At 45.2% G+C, this 27,580-nt stretch overlaps 1 protein-coding gene and 1 long non-coding RNA gene across 2 annotated transcripts; one reads left to right on the top strand and one right to left on the bottom strand.

Annotated features, from left to right (window-relative positions):
• Positions 1-4,550: 4,550 nt before the first annotated feature.
• On the bottom strand, positions 4,551-6,449 carry LOC311123484 (pleckstrin homology domain-containing family A member 5-like). Its single transcript, XM_084197745.1, has 3 exons — positions 6,331-6,449; positions 6,151-6,227; positions 4,551-4,684 (listed from the first exon to the last, which is right to left on the bottom strand). The coding sequence occupies exons 1-3, from the start codon at positions 6,420-6,422 to the stop codon at positions 4,623-4,625; spliced, it is 231 nt and encodes a 76-aa protein (XP_084053871.1). The 5' UTR covers positions 6,423-6,449; the 3' UTR covers positions 4,551-4,622.
• LOC311123485 lies at positions 4,877-14,601 on the top strand. Its single transcript, XR_014612599.1, has 4 exons — positions 4,877-5,259; positions 11,983-12,143; positions 12,401-12,485; positions 14,001-14,601. It is a non-coding gene; the product is annotated as an uncharacterized lncRNA (long non-coding RNA).
• Positions 14,602-27,580: the final 12,979 nt, after the last annotated feature.

Below are 27,580 nucleotides of genomic sequence, written 5' to 3'. Positions count from 1 at the left end.
TAGTAGTAGTGTTAGGGTAGTAGTAGTGTTAGGGTAGTAGTAGTGTTAGGGTAGTAGTAGTGTTAGGGTAGTAGTAGTGTTAGGGTAGTAGTGTTAGAGTAGTAGTAGTGTTAGGGTAGTAGTAGTGTTAGGGTAGTAGTGTTAGAGTAGTAGTAGTGTTAGGGTAGTAGTAGTGTTAGGGTAGTAGTAGTGTTAGGGTAGTAGTAGTGTTAGGGTAGTAGTAGTGTTAGGGTAGTAGTAGTGTTAGGGTAGTAGTGTTAGAGTAGTAGTAGTGTTAGGGTAGTAGTGTTAGGGTAGTAGTAGTGTTAGGGTAGTAGTAGTGTTAGGGTAGTAGTAGTGTTAGGGTAGTAGTGTTAGGGTAGTAGTAGTGTTAGGGTAGTAGTAGTGTTAGAGTAGTAGTAGTGTTAGAGTAGTAGTAGTGTTAGGGTAGTAGTGTTAGGGTAGTAGTAGTGTTAGGGTAGTAGTAGTGTTAGGGTAGTAGTGTTAGGGTAGTAGTAGTGTTAGGGTAGTAGTAGTGTTAGGGTAGTAGTGTTAGGATAGTAGTAGTGTTAGGGTAGTAGTAGTGTTAGGGTAGTAGTGTTAGGGTAGTAGTAGTGTTAGGGTAGTAGTAGTGTTAGGGTAGTAGTAGTGTTAGGGTAGTAGTAGTGTTAGGGTAGTAGTGTTAGAGTAGTAGTGTTAGGGTAGTAGTAGTGTTAGGGTAGTAGTGTTAGGGTAGTAGTAGTGTTAGGGTAGTAGTAGTGTTAGGGTAGTAGTGTTAGGGTAGTAGTAGTGTTAGGGTAGTAGTGTTAGGGTAGTAGTAGTGTTAGGGTAGTAGTAGTGTTAGAGTAGTAGTAGTGTTAGGGTAGTAGTAGTGTTAGAGTAGTAGTGTTAGGGTAGTAGTAGTGTTAGGGTAGTAGTAGTGTTAGGGTAGTAGTAGTGTTAGGGTAGTAGTGTTAGGGTAGTAGTAGTGTTAGGGTAGTAGTAGTGTTAGGGTAGTAGTAGTGTTAGGGTAGTAGTAGTGTTAGAGTAGTAGTGTTAGGGTAGTAGTAGTTTTAGGGTAGTAGTGTTAGGGTAGTAGTAGTGTTAGGGTAGTAGTGTTAGGGTAGTAGTGTTAGGGTAGTAGTAGTGTTAGGGTAGTAGTAGTGTTAGGGTAGTAGTGTTAGGGTAGTAGTGTTAGGGTAGTAGTAGTGTTAGGGTAGTAGTAGTGTTAGGGTAGTAGTAGTGTTAGGGTAGTAGTAGTGTTAGGGTAGTAGTAGTGTTAGGGTAGTAGTAGTGTTAGGGTAGTAGTGTTAGCTCACACAAGCAGGGAGTGACCCAAACAAGCTCCGTCTTCTATCTCCAAGACATCTCCCTTAGAGAGACAGTGAGACAACAGAGCATTCTGTCTCCTTTGTGACAAAACTCTGTACAATGAATCAGTGCTGTCTACTCTGATTCTGTATGAGAATGCCATGGAGCAAAAGGAAAGGGAAGCAAAGAGACACACACACAGCACAACGAAAGGAGCACAGGTCAGACAGGGGGGAAAAAAACATTACATGTGAAATATGATGACAGTCCTTATGATCATGTAGGCATATTTCTCACTATCAGAATGCCACAGAGCAAGAGGACAAGAACACAGGGAGGAGGAGGTGGAACGCCATTACATGATGTAAAATATGATGCTGGAGAAGACATCACCGTCTATGACCTCTCTGATTCCATATAAGGAAGCCATGAAGCAAGAGGAAGGGAACAAGATTGACACACGCACACAGACTGTCATGAAACAAAAGGAAGGGGACACAGGTCAGGGAGGAGAGAAAAATTTATGATGTGAAATATGATGACGAAGGAGATGGGAAAACATAACTTTGACCTCATCTAACCCCTCTTAAGGTTAACCTGGTCCTCACACCATCGACGTAGTTCAACGGGATCCCCTTTCACTCCAAACACACAGGGCAACATGTTAAAGAAGAGAAAGTGCTGCTTGTATGTCTTATTGGACAATAATAATAATATGCCATTTAGCAGACGCTTTTATCCAAAGCGACTTACAGTCATGCGTGCATACATTTTTGTGTATGGGTGGTCCCGGGGATCGATTGGCGTTACAAGCGCCGTGCTCTACCAGCTGAGCTACAGAGGACCACAAGAGAGAGACATGCGCTGCATTCCCCTACTTACTCACACAGTGACACAAGCACACACACACACACATAATACGATTCTGAGGAAAGGAGAGGATGTATGCCATTGCCTACTCAATACATGACTAGGGCTGTTGCGGTGACCGTATTACCGCCACACGAGTCATGAAGGCAGTCAAATTCCACATGACCGTTTAGTCACAGTAATTAGGCTTCTCCAAGCTGCTGCTGGTCATTAGTAGCCTGCCAAACTTGCTAACTGCCTGGTACTCAGCACTCTATTGTCCCTCTAATCACTCTGACATCAATGCAAATGTATTCAAAAATCTAATCAAACACTTCATGAGAGCCAATGAGCTCATGTTGCGCAACATTTCTATAAGCTATGCAATTGCAGGAGAAAACAGAGTGATGGCGGCTAATAAAAAGAAGAGGATCCCATCAGCTTTCTATAGGCTAGGCCTACTATATTTATTTCTCAACTTTCCTAATATTAAGCACATTGCTTCTCTTTACAACAGGAGTATAGCCTACCTGGCTGGCATGAAAATAAACCACAGGGAGAAGCGTCCTCCATTCGCTATTTAAGTGCGTAGATGACATGTATTTTTTCCCGCTGCCCCTGTTTCGATACAGGTGCATGATAATGGTCCATTCTAAATCAAAACAAATGTCACACATACACTACCGTTCAAAAGTTTGGAGTCACTTAGAAATTTCCTTGTTTTCGAAAAGAAAAGCAAATTTTTTGACCATTAAAATAACATCAAATTGATCAGAAATACAGTGTAGACATTGTTAATGTTGGAAACGGCTATTGTAGCTGGAAACTGCAGATTTTTAATGGAATATCTACATAGGCGTACAGAGGCCCATTATCAGCAACCATCAGTCCTGTGTTCCAATGGCACGTTGTGTTTGCTAATCCAAGTTGATCATTTTAAAAGGCTAATTGATCATTACAAAACCCTTTTGCAATTATGTTAGCACAGCTGAAAACTGTTGTGCTGATTAAAGAAACAATAAAACTGGCCTTCTTGAGACTAGTTGAGTATCTGGAGCATCAGCAATTGTGGGTTCGATTACAGAATCAAAATGGCCAGAAACAATGAACTTTCTTCTGAAACTCGTCAGTCTATTCTTGTTCTGAGAAATGAAGACCATTTCATGTGAGAAATTGCCAAGAAACTGAAGATCTCGTACAACGCTGTGTACTACTCCCTTCATAGAACAGTACAAACTTAATCTTTTATTTTTATTGGCCAGTCTGAGATATGGCTTTTTCTTCGCAACTCTGCCTAGAAGGTCAGCATGCCAGAGTCGCCTCTTCACTGTTGACGTTGAGACTGGTGTTTTGCGGGTACTATTTAATGAAGCTGCCAGTTGAGGACCTATGAGGCGTCTGTTTCTCAAACTAGACACTCTAATGTGTTTGTCCTCTTGCTCAGTTGTGCACCGGGGCCTCCCACTCCTCTTTCTATTCTGGTTAGAGCCAGTTTGCGCTGTTCTGTGAAGGGAGTAGTACAAAGAGTGGTGTAGGCTATATTATATGGATTTATTAGAAAATGTTTAATGGCTTGTAGGCTATGTGTGGAAGCCAGGAGATGCTAAATGTGTTTATGTTAATTAACGGTCAATTACCATGAGACCGACAGTTATTTGCTTGGTCAATTACCGGCTGACGAAATTCGTGACCACCACATGACTCATGTGTTATGACATCACTTATGACACCCTCAGTCATAACCAGTGTCATTATAAACACTTCATAGTTCATCTTAGAAGGGGAAACATGGCCTATGTTAAGCTTAACATTGCTTTCCAACAGAGCACAGTATGCCATTTCCACAGCCCACCTGTCTATTTATACAAAGACACACCGACACACACACACACAGTGCTCTCTTAAAGACTATGTAATAATTAACTTAGCTGATAAACCATGCAAATAAAAGAGTAAAGGTTCCCAGCTATGACAGAAGAGCCCTTGATTCTCTATATGTTGTTCTTACAAGGCATGGCCTGGGCCAGGTTAGGTTGGGCTTTACCAGAGCCATAGGTATTGGCTCCTGGGTTACATTTGGAGCAACAACTGAAAAGCAATGCGTTCAAACTAAGCATAAACAGAGGTTTGCTGATATAATGTGAGCATGACGAAATACATTTCATGCCAGCTTGTACAAGAGGGGAAAAGGGTAGTTAACTGAGGGCGAGGTCGGCTGAAGTTGGATACCGACTGATGGAGAGACAAACCCTCAACAAGTGGTCTAAAGCCTGTTCAGACAAAGGTCACTGAGACCCAAAGGCTCACCACCTTCTTAAACAGTGACAGTATGCATGACTTGCTCTGAAGTGCAGGCCACCCTTACTTTATAAACTTAGAATAAAGCGGACATTTGGGTGGTTATGGGGATACACTGCGTGTCCGTTGTTAATTCCAAGTAACAGCGTCAACTGAAGACCTGTTGAATGTGAAAGAGGGGGGAGGCTGTGATCTGAAATTCGGACTCACTTTATGAAGCACCGAGCCCCCTCGAACGAAAATCCCTCCTCCCATCCAGTTGGTAAATCTATCAGGAGAAACACACATAAACACACAAGATAAACAAATAGAGGCACAACAGACCAGACACACACACACACACACACATCAGAGTCACGGAGTGTAAGCCAATGAACTAACACGATGCCAGCTGTCAAAATGCATGCCATGCTTTGTAGGGGAGCAGCTAGCCCCTTGAGCATGACTCAGTTCCATTAGATTACACATGAGAGTCATTGGATGAAGGCCTCTTCTGTACAGGGGTGTTTTGTTAAGATCCCCGACCGCTCGGTCTGAACATTAACCGGTATGGTTTTGGAACCATAAGGACCTTATCTTTCATATCAGCGAGAAATAATTTTCTAAAAAAACAAAAGGTTAAATTGATACACACCTTTATAGGGGTTAGGGTTAGTGCTCCCACAGGGCCATATCTCCAAGTTACAGCACGTGTTTATGGAAGACGGATGGAAGAAAGTGCTAATTAGCTATCTAGCATGCTCGGAACACCTCTGTGTAACCGAAGAAGGTCGCCAGAAACGTGTTGTCACTGAAGAATACTGTTGGCTGCAACTGTGGTAAAGCCGGTTATAACTGTGTACAGTAAGTGTATATTTTACATTTGTGAAATTATTTTTGATGTGATATGAAAGTAAAGGGTTTTATGTTTCTAAAAACGTATCGCAATTGAGAATCGATTCCGTTTAGATAGAGTATTTGGCTGTTTTGGCTGCCAGAGCCAGTCTACCTCTGAAAATAACATCGGGTCCTTGGACCTTCTGGAGTAAAGGTAAGAATACATCTAGGGCTAGGGCGCATCCAGCTTCAATTAAGAGCTAGCATGTCAGATATGCAGTGCCATTGTCCCTCACGAGTTGCCTGGTCACATAATCTAATGTGTTGCGCACTGTTCGAAGTACAGTAACGTTACGTGGGACTGAAACACCACGAATCCTACCTGAAACGTTTACCTTTTACATTAGAAATTAGGAACTTTTGTCAATTCGAAAAATCGACGTCGCTAAACTGGTGGCCAATTTATGGATCAGTAGCTAATATCAAAGATACTGGTAATTCAGCTAACGTTAGTTAATAATGTGCAGCAGCTGCTATCTAACTGTAAAATCACACAGCTAGCTACTGTAGCTAATGCTAAAATATGTTGATAGGTGTAAGGTGTAGCCAAAGCTCGAAGGATACAAAACATTTTTTTTGAATTTGTCTGTTATTTGCCGAGGAGACGTCGACAAAAACAGTTGAGGCATAACTAAGTAATTTCTATTTTCCAAGTTTACCTTTCGTTACCTGAGATGGCTAGCTAGCTAACATATTGATGAATGTGAAGCCAACTTCAGAACGTTCAACGGCAGGACCACGAACCAAAGCTCACACACATCAAAACAACTCACCCCTTTTGGCTCTCTGGTTCTATTCTGTTTGAAACAAAAATATATGCTTGGTGGCATATGGACAGAAACTTGGTGACATCCTTACCTGTAGTTTTCCTATGGCCAGTTATCACTGCCTCTCCACTGACTGGATGCAACCAGGTTGTACTCTTTGCTTCTTCGCTGTTGGTGAGAAAGGGAAAGGGTGAATACGTATCGCATTTGGTGTGTATCCGAGTTAAAATCATACAAATACACCCACGAATAATATCCAATAGATTATTACTTGATGAAGAAGACTCGTCCATCCCGAGTGACCCCATAACTCCATGAAGAAGGGAGACAAGAGATCCACTCCGGGCGTAGAACTGCCGCCATGGCTGGCTATAGCACAATTGAATTGCAGCGGCGGCGCGTCTCCGCTCTTTGCAGCTCGTACACGGAAACCTTGGCAACGACCGAGCAGTGAGGCAAAAAAAAAAGTGAACGGAACCTCTGTGGGCGGGAACGGTCGGAGTTTCTCAGGAGTGTGAATGAGTAGGCTATGGTTGTAAAATAAAAAATAAACAATAATAATAATACCTTCTATTTGACAAAGTCATTAAAAAAAAGTGATGTTGACTGTGAGCATGTGGGCTCTACTTTGCAAGAACGTCAGGAGCGCCTTCCCCATAGACTTATCCGCGTATTTATCCACATATAGTCCTGCCAGGGTCGGATTAAGAAATCATAGCCCCCCCGGCACACCCTCATTTTCTGTAAACAAATCCGTGCACCAAGATGCAATTCGATGCATGGTCAATTTACTGTTAAAGAAAAAGCCCCTTTATAATAAAGCCATAATACCGTTTGAAATGTGGAATAGGCTACAGCGGAGAGAAGGTGTTTTTATGATTTCCACACGTTTCAGTGTCGGAAGAAAATCTGCCTTTTAAAAACGCATTTCGTGCAATTCTACGTCATTCTACGTAAGTATAAAAATGTATGCACTCACCTAACTGTAAATCGCTCTGGATAAGAGCGTCTGCTAAATGACTAAAATGTAAATGTAAAATATACATGACAGAAGACATTAGCTGAATCTTTTTTACCACACAAATGACCAAAGTGAGTGGCTACTCTGACTGACAAACTGAGATCAATCTGGTCTTGATTCAAACAATGAAGCGACACACACATTGTACAATATTAGGAGGAAATATATGTACATTATATACAGGTATTGGTGTGTAGGCCAGTGACCCCCAAAAAATCTCAATTTAATCCATTTAAAATTCAGGCTGTAACACAACAACATTTGGAAAATGTCAAGGGGGTGAATACTTTCTAGAGGCCCGGTATGTCTCTCTATTATGCGTGGGAACAGATTGCCAAAATTAAAATCACTTGGAGCTGATTTCCTGGTGTTTTTACAGTCTTTTATGTTCAACAATAAAAAATAAAATAAAAATCTTGCTCAGAAAACTTTCGGCCCGCGGTCCTGTGGCTTCATATTCATCATTAGGTGAGTCAGTGTGCCGTAAGGTCCCTCAGTCGAGCAGTGAATTTCAAACACAGATTCAACCACAAAGACCAGGGAGGTTGTCCAATGCCTCGCAAAGAAAGGCACCCATTGGTAGATGGATCAACAACATTGTCGTTAGTCCACAATACTAACCTAATTGACAGAGTGAAAAGAAGGAAGCCTGTACAGAATACAAATATTCCAAAATATGCATCCTGTTTGCAACAAGGCACTAAAGTAATACTGCAAAAAATTTGGTAAAGCAGTTAACATTTTGTCCTGAGTACAATATGTTATGTTCTGGGCAAATCCAATACAACACATTACTGAGTACCACTCTCTATATTTTCAAGCATAGTGGTGGCTGCATCATGTTATGCATATGCTTGTAATCGTTAAGGACTGGGGAGTTTTTCAGGATAAAAAAAGAAACAGAATGGAGCTAAGCACAGGCAAATCCTAGAGGAAAACCTGTTCAGTCTGCTTTCCACCAGACACTGGGAGATGAATTCACCCTTCAGCGGGACAATAACCTAAAACACAAGGCCAAATCTACTCTGGAGTTGCTTACCAAGAAGACAGTGAATGTTCCTGAGTGGCCGAGTTACAGTTTTGACATAAATCTGCTTGAAAATATATGGCAAGACTTGAAAATGGCTGTCTAGCAATGATCAACAACCAATTTGACAGAGCTTGAAGAATTTTGAAAAGAATAATGGGCAAATGATGCACAATCCAGGTATGGAAATCTCTTAGAGATTTACCCAGAAAGACTCACAGCTGCAATCTCTGCCGAAGTTGCTTCTACAGAGTATTGACTCAGGGATGTGAATACTTATGTAAATAAGATTTCTGTATTTAATTTTCAATACGTTTGCAAAACATTCTCAAAACATGTTTTCACATTGTCATTATGAGGTATTGTATGTAGATCGGTGAGAAAAAGAAGTCAATTTAATCCATTTTGAATTCAGGCTGTAACACAACAAAATGTGGAATAAGTCGAGGGGTATGAATACTTTCTGAAGGCACTGTATGTGATCATAAACAAATGTAAGCAAGGTTTGAAATGATTATGTTTTAGTCTAATATTATACAGTATCTGTTTGGGCTTCTTGTGGTCAATTTGCAATCACTGTAAAAATGTTATATTCCGGCCCCCCGACCATCCGCTCAAGAAGAAATCGGCCGGGGCTGAATCTAGTTGATGATCCCTGCCATAGGCTACTCACGGTGATGGCCGATGTACTCGATGTCTCAAGATAAGCTACTTGTGTTGCTGTTAGCCAGTGGTGTAGTGGAGGGTTAGCCAGTGGTGTTTTTGGCCCACTCTTCCAAGCAGAACTGCTTTAACTCAGTGACGTGTGGGTTTTCAAGCATGAACTGCTCGTTTCAAGTCCTGCCACAACATCTCAATTGGGATTAGGTCTGGACTTTGACTAGGCCATTCCAAAACCTCAAATATGTTGCTTTTTAGCAATTTTCATGTAGACTTGATTGTGTATTTTGGATCATTGTCTTGCTGCATGACCCAGCTGTGCTTCAGCTTCAGCTCACAGACGGATGGTCTGACATTCTCCTGTAGAATTCTCTGATACAGAGCAGAATTCATGGTTCCTTCTATTAAGGCAAGTCGTCCAGGTCCTGTGGCAGCAAAGCATCCCCAAACCATCACACCACCACCACCATGCTTGACCTTTGGTATGATGTTCTTACTGTGGAATGCAGTGTTTGGTTTTCGCCAAGCATAATGGGACCCATCTCGTCCAAAAAGTTGACTCAAGTTAGCCAAAAAGCACCTGGATGATCATCAAGACTCTTGGAAGAACGTTCTATGGACAGATGATTCAAAAGTATAACTTTTTGGACGACATGGTTCCAGTAATGCCTGGCGAAAACCAAACTCTGCATTCCACAGTAAGAACATCATACCAAAGGTCAAGCATGGTGGTGGTGGTGTGATGGTGGTGGTTTATTTTTTTATAAACTATTGATCCTCTGTGGCTAAATTATGCGCTCTGGTGTATTTTGAACATTGAGAGCGGGCTCCTGTGCTTGGATAAACACGTATAATAATAATACATGTTTTTCTCTTCAGCCCCCAGTCACATTTATTTATTATGAAGTTTATTTTGAAAATGTTTTCTTAATCAGTTACCCAATCAAGGCAGGGCCCCCCAGTTATCCACGTGGCCCCCCTACCCCCTCTCCTTCCCCATCTGATGATCAGCAGAGCGGCCGCAGTCAGCAGTAGGCTGTCTACACTCATTGAGAGCGGGCTACTAAGTCCTCCTGTGGTTGGCTGTTGCAGTAAAAAAATACAAAATATATACAAAATATATAATATAAACTGTATATATAATACATACAGTATATATTTCCTTTATTGTATTTTTTTGTAAAAAAAATGTAATTATTTCTTCCTCTTGGGCCGTCCACGGGCCTGGGCTTCAGCCCCGGTATGCCACTGCATTAATCCGGCCCTGAGTCCAGCGGAAAAGAACCAAATATACCGAGATCGTTCCACTTTATGATACAAATATCAAACTTGGTACACTAATACTAGATACCTTAAGGAACATTGAAAAAATTGGAGGCAGTCTGGAACGCATGTCAGTCAACCATTTTAATAAAATGGCTGCCATTCGGATTTTCTATTAGAATATAATTTTTAATTTATTTATTTCACCTTTATTTAACCAGGTAAGCCAGTTGAGAACAAGTTCTCATTTACAACTACGACCTGGCCAAGATAAAGCAAAGCAGTGCGATAAAAACAACAACACAGAGTTACATATGGGGTAAAACAAAACATAAAGTCAAAAATACCACAGACAATATATATACAGTGTGTGCAAATGTAGCAAGTTATGGAGGTAAGGCAATAAATAGGCGATAGTGCAAAATAATTACAATTAGTATTAACACTGGAATGATAGATGTGCAAGAGATGATGTGCAAATAGAGATGCTGGGGTGCAAATGAGCAAAAATAAATAACAATATGAGGATGAGGTAGTTGAGTGGGCTAATTTCAGAAGGGCTGTGTACAGGTTCAGTGATCGGTAAGGTGCTCTGACAACTGATGCTTAAAGTTAGTGAGGGAGATAAGAGTCTCCAGCTTCAGAGATTTTTGCAGTTCGTTCCAGTCATTGGCATCAGAGAACTGGAAGGAATGGCGGCTAAAGGAGGTGTTGGCTTTGGGGATGACCAGTGAGTTGTACCTGCTGGAGCACAGACTACGGGTGGGTGTTGCTATGGTGACCAATGAGCTAAGATAAGGCAGAGAGTTGCCTAGCAGTGATTTATAGATGGCCTGGAGCCAGTGAGTTTGGCGGCAAATATGTAGTGAGGACCAGCCAACAAGAGTGTACAGGTCACAGTGGTGGGTAGTATATGGGGCTTTGGTGACAAAACAGATGGCACTGTGATAGACTACATCCAATTTGCTGAGTAGAGTGTTGGAGGCTATTTTGTAAATGACATCGCCGAAGTCAAGGATCGGTAGGATAGTCAGTTTTACGAGGGCATGTTTGGCAGCATGAGTGAAGGAGGCTTTGTTGCGAAATAGGAAGCCGATTCTAGATATAACTTTTGATTGGAGATTCTTAATGTGAGTCTGGAAGGAGAGTTTACAGTCTAACCAGACACCTAGGTATTTGTAGTTGTCCACATACTCTAGGTCAGACCCGCCGAGAGTAGTGATTCTAGTCGGGTGGGTGCCAGCAGCGTTCGATTGAAGAGCATGCATTTAGTTTTACTAGTGTTTAAAAGCAGTTGGAGGCTACGGAAGGAGTGTTGTATGGCATTGAAGCTTGTTTGGAGGTTTGTTATCACAGTGTCCAATGAAGGGTCAGATGTATACAAAATGGTGTCGTCTGCGTAGAAGTGGATCTGAGAGTCACCAGCAGCAAGCGCGACATCATTGATATACACAGAGAATAGAGTCGCCCCGAGAATTGAACCCTGTGGCACCCCCATAGAGACTGCCATAGGTCCAGACAACAAGCCCTCCGATTTGACACATTGAACTCTATCTGAGAAGTAGTTGGTAAACCAGTTGAGGCAGTCATTTGAGAAACCAAGGCTATTTAGTCTGCCAATAAGAATGCGGTGGTTGACAGAGTCGAAAGCCTTGGCCAGGTCGATGAAGATGGCTGCACAGTACTGTCTATTATCGATCGCGGTTATAATATCATTTAGGACCTTGAGCGTGGCTGAGGTGCACCCATGACCAGCTCGGTTTGTATTTAAATCCTGTCAAGCCATTCCTCCGTTTCTTTCAAGTTAAGAGTGCATTTGTTTCCTATTTTCCACATATTTTAGTTAAGTGATAACATTAAGACGTCATCTAATTTCCTTATTTTCCTAATTTGAGATATATTGTTTACATTTTATGTTATGAAACTTGCTTATAATGTCTGCTTTGTTGCAGAACCACAATCCAAATGTACCATGTCCAACCACAAATCCTGTCGTCTGCTTGCTCTCTGACCGGAGCAGAGTACCAGTGGTGACATCTATCCAACCAGTTAACTATCTTGGGCTTCGTAGACTGTTTTTTAGTGGCCATATTGGAAATGGCTGTCAGGGGAGGTAATGGACAAAATCTGCAATGGCACTATAGCCCAAAATACTGTAGACATGCCCCAGCTGTGTGACATTAGGTGGCTTTATCGAAAAGTCCACAATTTGGTCAAAATGACCTCAGTATGACCCACATGAAGATCTTAAGAGTATTTTACTATCAGAATTATTGTATACATAATCTGTGGGGTTTATTTATTGGATAAATGACATTACAAAGTCATTTTTATATTATTTGGAATGACTACCCTATTTTCTTCTAACAGGACATCCGGATGGCAGCCATTTTATTAAAATGGCCGCACTGGTTGACTGACGGGCTTCCCAGACGGCCTCCAAATGTTCCTTAAGGTATCTTGTATTAGTGTACCAAGTTTGGTACTTGTATCATAAAATGGAACAATTATTTCACCTACAGTGGGGGAAAAAAGTATTTAGTCAGCCTCCAATTGTGCAAGTTCTCCCACTTAAAAAGATGAGAGAGGCCTGTAATTTTCATCATAGGTACAAGTCAACTATGACAGACAAATTGAGAATTTTTTTTCTCCAGAAAATCACATTGTAGGATTTTTAATGAATTTATTTGCAAATTATTCCCATGCTTGTTCAATGAACCATAAACAATTAATGAACATGCACCTGTGGAACGGTCGTTAAGACACTAACAGCTTACAGACGGTAGGCAATTAAGGTCACAGTTATGAAAACTGTAGGCCCTGGGGGTGGGATTTTCAGGGAAGGGAGTAGATTAATAATCTAGTTATTAAAACATATTTTCAATATAATCTATTGTGGCAAAACCTGTAACCATGTGTTCAAGCTAATCAAATCAACGTTTATTTAAGATACAGCGTGTAAGCCACACAATACAATGAAATACCTACTCGCAATAAAGCTGTCCTTGCAAACAGTGCAATGATATTAAGCTATACTGTATGTATTTGCATTTACATTAGGTTATAGCCTACAAATAGCTATACCACGTAGTCGTAGGCCAATTAGGTTATAGCCTACTGCTTATTATTGTTGTTTGTTCCTGAACTGTCCGAATGTGCAGCTATCGTTCAGCACCACAAGTTGGTTCAACTTCTTTAACATCGTAGCGTGATCCTGGCGCGGTCCTTTCAGCACCACGAAAGGTGCTCCAATTGTTTAAAATGTTCATCTCATCAAGACCTGTCGTCTACCTCTAACAGTCCTTCATCTCATCAAGATGTTGTTGCCCAATAGTCATACTCATCACTTATTATTATTATTACAAATAGAAGATTATCACTTCTCACAATGGGGGATCGTTTAGTAAAGTTAGATCAAAGCTGAATCAATGTCTCACACGATCACATCATTATTAATTGTTTTTTTTACAATAACAGAACCGAATATAATACCATAACATAGCAGGCCTATAACGTCACTGCTACACCAGAAATAACTCCTACTTTCTAATGAGGTTTTAGGATGGTTAGCTGAAGCTGAATAGTAAAACAAATATTATAATGTGCCAAAACCCAACAGCGTGCGCCACCAGGCAGGATATATGCTTTTCATTGAAACAAAATACAAGAAAAGGCTAACAGTTTAACACCATCTGCTTTAATTCGCTTACGAAACAGTAATTCAAGAAGATCTAAATGCATATTCACATGAAACTGATTGAGATCAATCAAATGGTTGGCATGGAGGGGTATTAAAAATATAAACATTTCTTGAGACAATATGGCAGACATTGCAATTGGGGGGATGATTTTATGCTATATTCTGTAATGATAGTCTATTCAATTTGTTAAATCTGTCGGTACAAACCGATTGATTGAGGACATGATGATGTCATTTACATTTATTTTTTTTGTGCTCCCTCATCTAAAGTCCAAGCAGCGATGAAGCGAGGCAAGGCCTACTGTATGAGGAGAGCAGTGCCATCACTAGATGTGGTGATGTCTGTTTGAATCTAGTCTCTGCCTGCCTAAGGATACCCTGGTTTACCGCCAGGCATGGACTGTCACTGGAACACCTATCCAGGCACACAGAACATTGATGGAGGATTCCAACAGTCGCGATTCTGATTCTGACAAGGATTCCACATCAGTGTCTAACCCAGTTACTGTCTCTATCTCAACACTTCATGTATTTAATCATTGTAAAACTATGTAAATCTATGAATTATGACGGGATCATGTATTGGCACTGAAGCCTGTAGCTGTTTTAAGAGTGTGATTGTATGATTTTATGGGGAGATAGAGAAAAAGCTGATTTTCAAAAGCAGGTTTCTATAAATTCTGCCCCTAATTCCAAATAAACCTCTCCTCCTGCCCCCTCCATTGTGTAAAGACTGCAGGGTCAGCTTTCAAAACCACCTTGGTGGCGACACAAAGACAGGTCACCAAACACCTCTTACCCTCTCTAGTGAGCCTGTTCTGTCTGTATGGTTTTGTGTTGCATTGTGTTTGGGAGGGAGGGGAACTACATCTGGTGTGTGTGTGTGTGTGTGTGTGTGTGTGTGTGTGTGTCACGGTTCAGACAGACGACCAGAGGACCACAATTGCGTCACACCAGAAAGTTTATTAAACTTAAGGGAAAAGGGAAGTAGGGAGTGAATGAAGGCTCCAGGGGTAACAGGGATCCCGTCCAATGCGCTGGGTCTGTGCCCCCCCCAGTGGCAGCGATGCGTCCTATGAAGCCGGTGGTGGGTGGTCCAGAAGTCCTGGGGGGGGGAGACACAGACACAACAGGGCGGAATGAAACCAGGCAGCAGTACAGTTCAAGGGAAATCCAAAATACGTAGTAGCAAGGCAGAAGGCTGGTCAGAGTTACCGGGATTGAAGAGTAGTCAGGAGTCGTAATGGCAGAAGCAGGTCTGGATCTCCTGAGGCAGAAGAGTATCCAAAAAACAGGCAGGTCCGGGGTCACAAAACCAGGGTGAGCCAGAAGCGCGAGCAAACAGGTTCCGGGTGTGAGCTTTGCAGACGATCTGACACCGGAGAGCTGAAAGACAGGGCCTTAAATACTGGGAGAGGTAGTGGGTAATGCAGCGCAGCTGGCAGAGTAATTAGAGCAGAGCAGAGCAGGGACAGGTGGAGCTAGTTAGGCTGAGTAGAGAGAGTGGTGAGCAGAGTGGAAGAAAATAAAGGTGGTAACCCGGTGGAGTGAGAGGCCCATGACAGAACCCCCCCCCCAAGGGACGGCCCCAGAAGTCCCAAGAGCAACACCACGCCGGGCGGGAGGAGGGGAGCCGGAGGAGGGCTAGAACTCCTCCGAACGGTCCGAGTGAACGTCCTCATCCTCGGAGGAAGCCGGAGGGCCGTGGTCGGGAGATGGGACAGGTCCCGAGACAGGATCAGGCACAGGACAGGAAGCCGAGCGGGCCGGACGGTTAGGGACCCCTCTGGGGCGGCCCCTACGGATTGCAGGTTGATCAGGATGCCGTTGGTGGAAAGCGGTGATGAGAGTCCTATCCACAATCCGACTAGCTGGCACCCAGGTCCTTTCCTCAGGTCCATAGCCCTCCCAGTCAATGAGGTACTGGAGACCCCTACCCCTCCGTCTGGACCGAAGCAGGCGGCGGACGGTGTAAACCAGACCACCATCGACGAGCCGTGGAGGAGGAGGACCAGGCGCAGCAGGGACCAGCGGACTCTCATGGATGGGCTTAATCTTAGACACATGGAAAGTGGGGTGCACCCTCAGGGAATTAGGCAGTTGGAGCCGGACAGCAGTGGGGCTAATCACTCTTATGATAGGGAATGGGCCAATGAACCGAGGTGCCAGCTTCTGCGACTCCACCCTGAGTGGCAGGTTCTTCGATGACAACCACACCCTTTGACCAACATGGTAGGTGGGAGCAGGAATTCTCCGACGGTTGGCCCCGGTAGTGTAGCTGGCAACGGATCTGAGGAGTGTGGCTCGGGCTTGTGACCAGGTGCGGCGACATCGACGGGCAAAAGCAAGTGCAGATGGGCAAGTAACCTCCTCTTCCTGGCTGGCAAATAGAGGAGGCTGGTATCCATAAACACATTGGAAAGGGGACATACCGATGGCAGAGCAGGTCAGAGAATTGTGTGCGTACTCCACCCATGTCAATTGCTGCGACCAGGAGTGGGGGTTGCGTGAAGTCATGCATCGCAGTGCCTTCTCGAGCTCCTGATTAGCCCGCTCTGACTGCCCATTGGATTGGGGATGGAATCCGGAAGTCAGACTGACTGTGGCTCCCAGCAGGTGACAGAACTCCTTCCAAAAAGCGGAGGAGAATTGTGGACCACGGTCAGAAACTACATCCTTTGGCAGTCCGTGGATCCGGAAGACGTGTTCCAGGACCACCTGGGCGGTCTCCTTGGCGGTTGGGAGCTTGGGGAGGGGAATGAAGTGTGCCATCTTGCTGAAACGGTCAACGATGGTGAGAATGACGGTCATGCCACTTGAAGGGGGCAGCCCCGTGACAAAGTCAAGGGCGATGTGAGACCAGGGACGTCTGGGCACAGGCAGGGGCTGCAGCAATCCGGCTGGGGGCTGGCAGGACGACTTGTGTTGGTTGCAGATGGGGCAGGCTTGGACGAATTCCCGTACATCCTTCCTCAGAGAGGGCCACCAGAACCTCTGGGCGAGCAGGTTGTAAGTGCGGGTGGAGCCAGGGTGACAAGCTAGGCGGGAGTCATGTCCCCACTGAACGACCTGGGACCTCAGGTCTTCGGGGACAAAAAGGCGGTCAGCTGGGCAAGTGCTGGGACCTGGCTGGTTACGGAGAGCCTCCAGCACCTGTTCCTCAACAGCCCAGGTCAGAGCTGCAACGATGCAGGGACTTGGCAGAATCGACACAGGGTCCTTGGAGGGGGTGTCATCCTTCTGGAATTGACGGGAGAGGGCGTCTGGCTTGGTGTTGCGTGATCCAGGCCGGTATGACAGAGTGAAATTAAACCTGGTGAAGAACAGGGCCCAGCGGGACTGCCTGGAGTTCAACCGTTTGGCCGTGCGGATGTACTCCAAGTTCTTATGATCGGTCCAAACGAGAAATGGAATGGTGGACCCCTCCAGCCAGTGACGCCACTCCTCCAAGGCAAGCTTCACAGCCAGCAGCTCACGGTTCCCTATGTCGTAATTGCACTCAGAGGGGGACAACCGACGTGAGAAAAAGGCACAGGGATGGAGCTTCCTATCCTCCGCAGCCCACTGAGAAATCACAGCACCAACTCCCACATCCGAGGCGTCCACCTCCACAATGAATTGCCGGTCCACATCAGGCATCTGGAGGATGGGAGCGGAGGTGAACCTCACCTTGAGGGTACTGAAGGCTTTGTCGGCTGCTGGGGTCCAGGTGAAGGGTTGCTTGGTGCTGGTTAGAGCAGTGAGAGGGGCAGCAACGGTACTGTAGTTCCGGATAAACTTCCTATAGAAGTTAGCAAACCCCAGAAACTGTTGCAGCTTCTTTCTGTTCTCCGGAACTGGCCATGAAGTGACTGCTGAAACTTTGGCAGGATCCATTTGGATACTTCCCTCTGCCACTATGTACCCCAGGAAGGCCACTGTCTTGACGTGAAACTCACATTTCTCTGCCTTGGCGTAGAGGGAATTCTCCAGAAGACGATGAAGGACTTGCTGGACATGGCGGGTGTGTTCAGACAGGTTTCTGGAGTAGATTAAGATGTCATCCAGGTAAACGAAGACAAACTTGTTTAACATGTCCCGCAGTACATCATTCACTAGAGCCTGGAACACAGCAGGAGCATTGGTGAGGCCAAAAGGCATAACCAGATACTCGTAGTGGCCTGTTGGTGTATTGAATGCGGTTTTCCATTCATCTCCCTCCCGGATCCGCACTAGGTGGTAAGCGTTTCTGAGATCCAACTTGGTAAAAATAGTGGCTCCCTGGAGCAACTCAAAAGCAGAGGTGAGCAGAGGCAGAGGGTAACGGTTCTTCACAGTGATGTCGTTGAGTCCCCTGTAGTCGATGCAGGGGCGAAGAGATCCGTCCTTCTTCCCCACAAAGAAGAAGCCAGCACCAGCAGGAGATGAAGATGAACGGATTAATCCTGCGGACAGAGAGCCATTGATGTAGTCCTCCATGGACTTTCTTTCAGGAGCAGACAACGAATAAAGACGACCCTTTGGAGGAGCTGTTCCAGGGAGGAGGTCGATGGCACAGTCGTACGGTCGGTGAGGGGGCAGAGATGTGGCTCTTGCTTTGTTAAACACCTCTCTGAGACCATGGTAGCATTCTGGGACATTGGAGAGGTCAGGAGCGGAGTTAGTAGGTACTGGCCGAGGGGGTAGTGCGGCAGCAAGCAGGCAGGTTCGGTGGCAGTCCTCTCCCCACTCCCTGATCACCCCGGTCACCCAGTCGAGCTGAGGGTTGTGCCGGCGGAGCCATGGGTAACCCAGGATGAGGGGTTGGCCTGGAGAGGGGAGCAGGTGAAACTGGATAGTTTCTTGATGGTTTCCGGACAGACCCATCGAGACCGGGGCCGTGACATGAGTGACCGATCCGAGTAAGTGTCCGTCCAGTGCCCGGGCAGGAATAGGAGGTGTCAAACGGAGGTTCTCCAGTCCCAGTTGGCGTGCCAGCTTGATGTCCATTATGTTGGCCTCGGCGCCAGAATCCACCAGAGCAGCCAGGGTGTGAGTTGAGTCAGAGAGGCGGAGGTGAACTTGCAGCAGGGGTTTGCGGTCGGAGGACTGGATGGTCATTGAACTCAACCGGACTCCCCCTATGCCCGGTGAGCTTCGGCCCTTTAAAGGGCAGGTTACCACACGATGTCCATCACCTCCACAATAGAGGCAGAGGTTTGAGGTGAAGCGGCGCTGGCGCTCTGCAGGAGTGAGGGAGGCTCGCCCAATCTCCATAGGCTCAGACTGATCAAGCTGACCTGGGTGAGTGGCAGTAGATGACAGGAGCCCAGTCGGATCTCTCCGAATGCCGGTAGTAGGTGGACCTTGGCGCCCCCTCTCACGACGACGGGTCTGTATCCTTCTGTCGATCCTGACAGTCAGTGCGATGGCTTCATCAAGAGTGGAAGGCAGTTCATGGGAGACCAACTCGTCCTTGATATAGTCAGCCAAACTATGGAAGAACGCGTCCACCAACGATGGTGTGTTCCAAGAACTTCGTCTAGCCAGGGTTCGGAAGTCGATGGAATGGTCTGCGACTGTACGTCTGCCTTGTCGAATACTGAACAGTTCACGAGACGCCTCTGCGGTGGGTGAATCCAGGTCAAACACCTTCAGCATCTCCTCAGCAAACAGGTCGAAGGTTGCACATGCGGGGGTTTGACGTTCGAACTCTGCTGTTCCCCAGAGTCGAGCTCGGCCCGTCAGGTGAGTGATGGCATACCCAACTTTAGCCCCCTCCGTGGCGAAGGTCCTTGGCTGCAAGGAGAACTGAAGTCGGCAGCTAGTCAGGAATGGCCGGACCTGGGTTGAATCGCCGTTGAACCGCTCGGGGTTTCCAATCTTGGGTTCCGGAGCAGCGGCTGCAATGACCGGGGCAGGTAACTCGGGGGCTGGGCTGGTGGGCAGACTGGCTGGGGTAAGGTTGGTGAGGAGTTGAATGATCATGGCGAGTTGTTGTTGCTGCTGCTGGAACTGCTGCTCATGCTCATCGGTTTCCATGTCGGGGAAAGTGTGCGCTGAGTCCATAATGGTCAGATCGTACTGTCACGGTTCAGACAGACGACCAGAGGACCACAATTGCGTCACACCAGAAAGTTTATTAAACTTAAGGGAAAAGGGAAGTAGGGAGTGAATGAAGGCTCCAGGGGTAACAGGGATCCCGTCCAATGCGCTGGGTCTGTGCCCCCCCCCAGTGGCAGCGATGCGTCCTATGAAGCCGGTGGTGGGTGGTCCAGAAGTCCTGGGGGGGGGAGACACAGACACAACAGGGCGGAATGAAACCAGGCAGCAGTACAGTTCAAGGGAAATCCAAAATACGTAGTAGCAAGGCAGAAGGCTGGTCAGAGTTACCGGGATTGAAGAGTAGTCAGGAGTCGTAATGGCAGAAGCAGGTCTGGATCTCCTGAGGCAGAAGAGTATCCAAAAAACAGGCAGGTCCGGGGTCACAAAACCAGGGTGAGCCAGAAGCGCGAGCAAACAGGTTCCGGGTGTGAGCTTTGCAGACGATCTGACACCGGAGAGCTGAAAGACAGGGCCTTAAATACTGGGAGAGGTAGTGGGTAATGCAGCGCAGCTGGCAGAGTAATTAGAGCAGAGCAGAGCAGGGACAGGTGGAGCTAGTTAGGCTGAGTAGAGAGAGTGGTGAGCAGAGTGGAAGAAAATAAAGGTGGTAACCCGGTGGAGTGAGAGGCCCATGACAGTGTGTGTGTGTGTGTGTTAACCCTATGCTCCACCACTTCCCCATATTAGCGAACAGCAGATCCAGGCCATCAGAGTAAGGCTCAATTCCATTTCAATTGAGTCCATTTGGGAAATAAACTAAAATTCCCATTCCAGTTTACATCTTTCAGTCTGCTTCCTGAATTGACTGTATTGAGAAGGAATTAATTGACCTCCAAAAAAATGTGATGCAGTTGAGAGAGGACACACTGCTCAGTGCTCTGCTCTGGTGTCTATGACCAGAATACCTAGGCAGTTTAAACCCAGTTGATCTTGGATGCAACCTTCTCATTGCCTTTATATTGACTGGGCCTGGAGAGAGAGAGCAGGTGGCAGTCCCTCTATATAATGTTGGGGGCTGGTTGTGAACTAGTTATGTATGTGTGATGAGAGGATTATAGTTATTCTGATTTCTTCCATTTCAAGGCTTTTCATCCTCCGTTTTTTTCTACATGCAGACGCACAGCACTTATTGATCAAGGTCAATTATGTTCAGTAAGGATTGCTTGGATCAAAGCCTGAAACCGATCCATACAGTGACTTGCAAAAGTATTCACCCCCCTTGGCATTTTTTCTATTTTGTTGCATTACAACCTGGAATTAAAATGGATTTTTGAGGGTTTTGTATCATTTGATTTACACAACATGCCTACCACTTTGAAGATGCAAAATAAATAAAAATCTGAAACAAACAAGAAATAAGATAAAAAAACAGAAAACTTGAGCGTGCATAACTATTCACCCCCCCCCCCCCCCCCCCAAAGTAAATACTTTGTAGAGCCACCTTTTGCAGCAATTACAGCTGCAAGTCTCTTGGGGTATGTCTCTATAAGCTTGGCACATCTAGCCACTGGGATTTTTGCCCATTCTTCAAGGCAAAACTGCTCCAGCTCCTTCAAGTTGGATGGGTTCCGCTGGTGTACAGCAATCTTTAAGTCATACCACAGATTCTCAATTGGATTGAGGTCTGGGCTTTGACTAGGCCATTCCAATACATTTAAATGTTTCCCCTTAAACCACTCAAGTGTTGCTTTAGCAGTATGCTTAGGGTCATTGTCCTGCTGGAAGGTGAACCTCCGTCCCAGTCTCAAATCTCTGGAAGACTGAAACAGGTTTCCCTCAAGAATTTCCCTGTATTTAGCGCCATCCATCATTTCTTCAATTCTGACCAGTTTCCCAGTCCCTGCCGATGAAAAACATCCCCACAGCATGATGCTGCCACCACCATGCTTCACTGTGGGGATGGTGTTCTCAGGGTGATGAGAGGTGTTTTTTTCTTTAAGCAATGGATTTTTTCTGGCCACTCTTCCGTAAAGCCCAGCTCTGTGGAGTGTACGGCTTAAAGTGGTCTTATGGACAGATACTGCAATCTCCGCTGTGGAGCTTTGCAGCTCCTTTAGGGTTATCTTTGGTCTCTTTGTTGCCTCTCTAATTAATGCCCTCCTTGTCTGGTCTGTGAGTTTTGGTGGCGGCCCTCTCTTGGCAGGTTTGTTGTGGTGCCATATTCTTTCAATTTTTTAATAATGGATTTAATGGTGCTCCGTGGGATGTTCAAAGTTTCTGATATTTTTTTTATAACCCAACCCTGATCTGTACTTCTCCACAACTTTGTCCCTGACCTGTTTGGAGAGCTCCTTGGTCTTCATTGTGCCACTTGCTTGGTGGTGCCCCTTTCTTAGTGGTGTTGCAGACTCTGGGGCCTTTCAGAACAGGTGTATATAGACTGAGATCATGTGACAGATCATGTGACACTTAGATTGCACACAGGTGGACTTTATTTAACTAATTATGTGACTTCTGGAGGTAATTGGTTGCACCAGATCATATTTAGGGGCTTCATAGCAAAGGGGGTGAATACATATGCACGCACCACTTTTCCGTTATTTATTTTTTAGAATGTTTTTTAAACAAGTTATTTTTTTAATTTCACTTCACCAATTTGGACTATTTTGTGTATGTCCATTACATGAAATCCAAATAAATTACAGGTTGTAATGCAACAAAATAGGACAAATGCCAAGGGGGATGAATACTTTGCAAGGCACTGTATATGCTACTGTAGAATATAGGCTACACCCAGGGGGACTGAAGGAGAGGTAGTGTCTGGCGGCCTGACAACCAATCTCTCTCTCTATCTCTATCTCTATCTCTCTCTCTCTCTCTCTCTCTCTCTCTCTCTCTCTCTCTCTCTCTCTCTCTCTCTCTCTCTCTCTCTCTCTCTCTCTCTCTCTCTCTCTCTCATTCTTTCTTTTCTACCTCTTACTTATTTATTTTTTAACACCTCAGTTATAGAGACAGAAAAACACAAGGAAAAAGTACTGAGACTTTAGTTCTCGCGACCGAAACTTGACAAGCTAATATAATGTTCAGAGAAACTAAATATTGTCAAGTAGCAGCAATATGTTCATATTTGGTCAGGAAGAGCAGCATGTTCTGAAAGTGATTTGGAGAATCAACGTTGCCCAAAATAAGGAAACTGTGAAATAACACCTCGTGACTACACTAAAAGAGGGCCTCATCATTACTATCCGATTTCCACCTTAGTTCCACATTTTTATTTAATTTTTTTTATTTTATTTCACCTTTATTTAACCAGGTAAACCAGTTGAGAACAAGTTCTCATTTACAACTGCGACCTGGCCAAGATAAAGCAAAGCAGTGCGATAAAAACAACAACACAGAGTTACATATGGGGTAAAACAAAACAAAGTCAAAAATACAACAAAAATACATATATATACAGTGTGTGCAAATGTAGCAAGTTATGGAGGTAAGGCAATAAATAGGCTATAGTGCAAAATAATTACAATTAGTATTAACACTGGAATGATAAATGTGCAAGAGATGATGTGCAAATAGAGATACTGGGGTACAAATGAGCAAAATAAATAACAATATAGGGATGAGGTAGTTGGGCGGGCTAATTTCAGATGGGCTGTGTACAGGTGCAGTGATCGGTAAGGTGCTCTGACAACTGATGCTTAAAGTTAGTGAGGGAGATAAGTGTCTCCAGCTTCAGAGATTTTTGCATTTCGTTCCAGTCATTGGCAGCAGAGAACTGGAAGGAATTGCGGTCTAAGGAGGTGTTGGCTTTGGGGATGACCAGTGAGATATACCTGCTGGAGCGCAGACTACGGGTGGATGTTGCTATGGTGACCAATGAGCTAAGATAAGGCGGGGATTTGCCTAGCAGTGATTTATAGATGGCCTGGAACCAGTGGGTTTGGCGACGAATATGTAGTGAGGACCAGCCAACAAGAGCGTACAGGTCACAGTGGTGGGTATTATATGGGGCTTTGGAGACAAAACGGATGGCACTGTGATAGACTACATCCAATTTGCTGAGTAGAGTGTTGGAGGCTATTTTGTAAATGACATCGCCGAAGTCAAGGATCGGTAGGATAGTCAGTTTTACGAGGGCATGTTTGGCAGCATGAGTGAAGGAGGCTTTGTTGCGAAATAGGAAACCGATTCTAGATTTAACTTTGGATTGGAGATTCTTAATGTGAGTCTGGAAGGAGAGTTTACAGTCTAACCAGACACCTAGATATTTGTAGTTGTCCACATACTCTAGGTCAGACCCGTCGAGAGTAGTGATTCTAGTCGGGTGGGCGGGTGCAAGCAGCGTTCGGTTGAAGAGCATGCATTTAGTTTTACTAGTGTTTAAGAGCAGTTGGAGGCTACTGAAGGAGTGTTGTATGGCATTGAAGCTCGTTTGGAGGTTTGTTAACACAGTGTCCAATGAAGGGCCAGATGTATACAAAATGGTGTCGTCTGCGTAGAGGTGGATCTGAGAGTCACCAGCAGCAAGAGCGACGTCATTGATATACACAGAGAAAAGAGTCGGCCCAAGAATTGAACCCTGTGGCACCCCCATAGAGACTGCCATAGGTCCAGACAACAGGCCCTCCGATTTGACACATTGAACTCTATCTGAGAAGTAGTTGGTGAACCAGGCGAGGCAGTCATTTGAGAAACCAAGGCTATTTAGTCTGCCAATAAGTATGCGGTGGTTGACAGAGTCGAAAGCCTTGGCCAGGTCAATGAAAACGGCTGAACAGTACTGTCTATTATCGATCGCGGTTATAATATCGTTTAGGACCTTGAGCGTGGCTGAAGTGCACCCATGACCAGCTCGGAAACCGGATTGCATAGCGGAGAAGGTACGGTGGGATTCGAAATGGTCGGTGATCTGTTTGTTGACTTGGCTTTCAAAAACTTTTGAAAGGCAGGGCAGGATGGATATGGGTCTGTAACAGTTTGGATCTAGAGTGTCACCCCCTTTGAAGAGGGGGATGACCGCGGCAGCTTTCCAATCTCTGGGGATCTCAGACGTTACGAAAGAGAGGTTGAACAGGCTAGTAATAGGGGTTGCGACAATTTCGGCGGCTAGTTTTAGAAAGAAAGGGTCCAGATTGTCTAGGCCAGATGATTTGTAGGGGTCCAGATTTTGCAGCTCTTTCAGAACATCAGCTGTCTGGATTTGTGTGAAGGAGAAGCGGGGGGGGCATGGGCAAGTTGCAGCGGAGGGTGCAGAGCTGGTGGCCGGGGTAGTGGTAGCCAGGTGGAAAGCATGGCCAGCCGTAGCAAAATGCTTGTTGAAATTCTCGATTATTGTAGATTTATCGGTGGTGATAGTGTTTCCTAGCCTCAGTGCAGTGGGCAGCTGGGAGGAAGTGCTCTTATTTTCCATGGACTTTACAGTGTCCCAAAACTTTTTGGAGTTAGTGCTACAGGATGCAAATTTCTGTTTGAAAAAGTTAGCCTTCGCTTTCCTAACTGCTTGTGTATATTGGTTCCTAACTTCCCTGAAAAGTTGCATATCGCGGGGGCTATTTGATGCTAATGCAGTACGCCACAGGATGTTTTTGTGCTGGTCAAGGGCAGTCAAGTCTGAGGAGAACCAGGGGCTATATCTGTTCTTAGTTCTGTATTTTTTGAATGGGGCATGTTTATTTAAGATTGAGAGGAAATTACTTTTAAAGAACAACCAGGCATCCTCTACTGACGGAATGAGATCTATATCCATCCAGGATACCTGGGCCAGGTCAATTAGGAAGGCCTGCTTGCTGAAGTGTTTTTGGGAGCGTTTGACAGTGATGAGGGGTGGTCGTTTGACCGCGGACCCGTTACGGACGCAGGCAATAAGGCAGTGATCGCTGAGATCCTGGTTGAAGACAGCGGAGGTGTATTTAGAGGGTAAGTTAGTCAGGATGATATCTATGAGGGTACCCATGTTTACGGATTTAGGGTTGTACCTGGTAGGTTCGTTGATAATTTGTGTGAGATTGAGGGCATCTAGTTTAGATTGTAGGATGGCCGGGGTGTTAAGCATATCCCAATTTAGGTCACCAAGCAGTACGAACTCTGAGGATAGATGGGGGGCAATCAATTCACATATGGTGTCCAGGGCACAGCTGGGGGCTGAGGGGGGTCTGTAGCAAGCGGCAACAGTGAGAGATTTATTTCTGGAAAGGTGGATTTTTAGAAGTAGAAGCTCAAACTGTTTGGGCACAGACCTGGATAGTATGATAGAGCTCTGCAGGCTATCTCTACAGTAGATTGCAACTCCACCCCCTTTGGCAGTTCTATCTAGACGGAAAATGTTATAGTTGGGGATGGAAATTTCAGAATTTTTGGTGGCCTTCCTAAGCCAGGATTCAGACACTGCTAGAACATCAGGGTTGGCGGAGTGTGCTAACGCAGTGAATAACTCAAACTTAGGAAGGAGGCTTCTGATATTTACGTGCAGAAAACCAAGACTTTTACGGTTACAGAAGTCAACAAATGATAGCTCCTGGGGAGTAGGAGTGATACTGGGGGCTGCAGGGCCTGGGTTAGCCTATACATCACCAGAGGAACAGAGGAGGACTAGAATAAGGATACGACTAAAGGCTTTAAGAACTGGTCTTCTAGTGCGTTGGGTACATAGAATAAAGGGGGCAGTTCTCCGGGCATGTAGAAAAGATTCAGGGCATTATGTACAGAAAAGGATATGGAAGGATATGAGTACAGTTCAGGTAACCCTAAGCGTTGGGTAACAATGAAAGAGATAGCGTCACTGGAGGCACCGATTGAGCCGGTCTCGGCGTGTATGGGGGGTGGAACAAAGGAACTATTTGAGGCAGTTTGAGAGGGACTAGGGGTTCTACAGTGAAATTGTATAATAAGAACTAACCCAAACAGCAATAGGCAAGGCATAATTGACATGGGAGAGAGGCATAAAGCAGTCACAGGTGTTATTAGAGAGAGCTAAGACAACAGCTGGAAATAGCGATAACATTTGGGCTAAGGCTAAACAGAATAAACAGGACAGGGTACCGTGTAAAGGAACAGTCCAGCAGGCATCAGCTGTGCAGCTGAGTGATCATAAGGTCCAGTGAACAGCAATATGTGAGTCCGAGAGCAGTTCAAATTGGTGCTTCAGCACAGCTAGCAGGGAGCACAGTTGTAGTTTGCGTGTGCTAGCGGGCCGGGGCTGGCAGATGGATCTTCGTGGTCGTCGCAAAGGGAAGCCTGTTGAAACCACATCAGACTATTTCGTCGGCAAACCAGTCGTGTTGGATCGGCGGGGCTCAGTGTCAACACTAGGAGGTCCCGTCCGGTTGACAGAGAGGTAGATAGCCGGGAGATGGGCCTGAGGCTAGCTCAAGGCTAACTGGTGCTTGCTACAGGGCAATGGTAATCAGCCAACAACAGGTTGCAGCTAGCTAGCTGGTTGCGATGATCCGGCGCTAGGGTCCAGTGATTCCGGCAGAAAGTCCAATAAGCTCTGGGTCGATAGCACGCTGGGTCGATAGCACGCTGTGCAGACTGGCCGACGAATTGTCCAGGCTAGAGCTAGAGCTGGCTGGTGGATAGTGTAGGCCACGGACAGGGGTGAAGACGCTAACGGTGACTAATATCAAGTAGCCATTCAGTTGCAGCTACACTAGTTTCAGCTAGTTTCAGCTTACGGTTCTTGATGAAAGTTATAAAGAAATAATAGAATCCTTTCCACGTTGGGTGAGGCGGGTTGCAGGAAAGTATATTTAGTTAAAGAATGAAAAGTAAAAATTGAGAAATATATACAAAATATACAAAAAAAACAAGAAACGGGATATTTACACAGGGAGAATGAATAAAAGCGA

The sequence above is a fragment of the Coregonus lavaretus genome (assembly GCF_964263955.1).
Source record: "Coregonus lavaretus genome assembly, contig: HAP1_SCAFFOLD_882, whole genome shotgun sequence".
NCBI classification, from domain to species: Eukaryota; Metazoa; Chordata; class Actinopteri; order Salmoniformes; family Salmonidae; genus Coregonus; species Coregonus lavaretus.
This window is presented reverse-complemented; position numbering and strand designations above follow the sequence as displayed.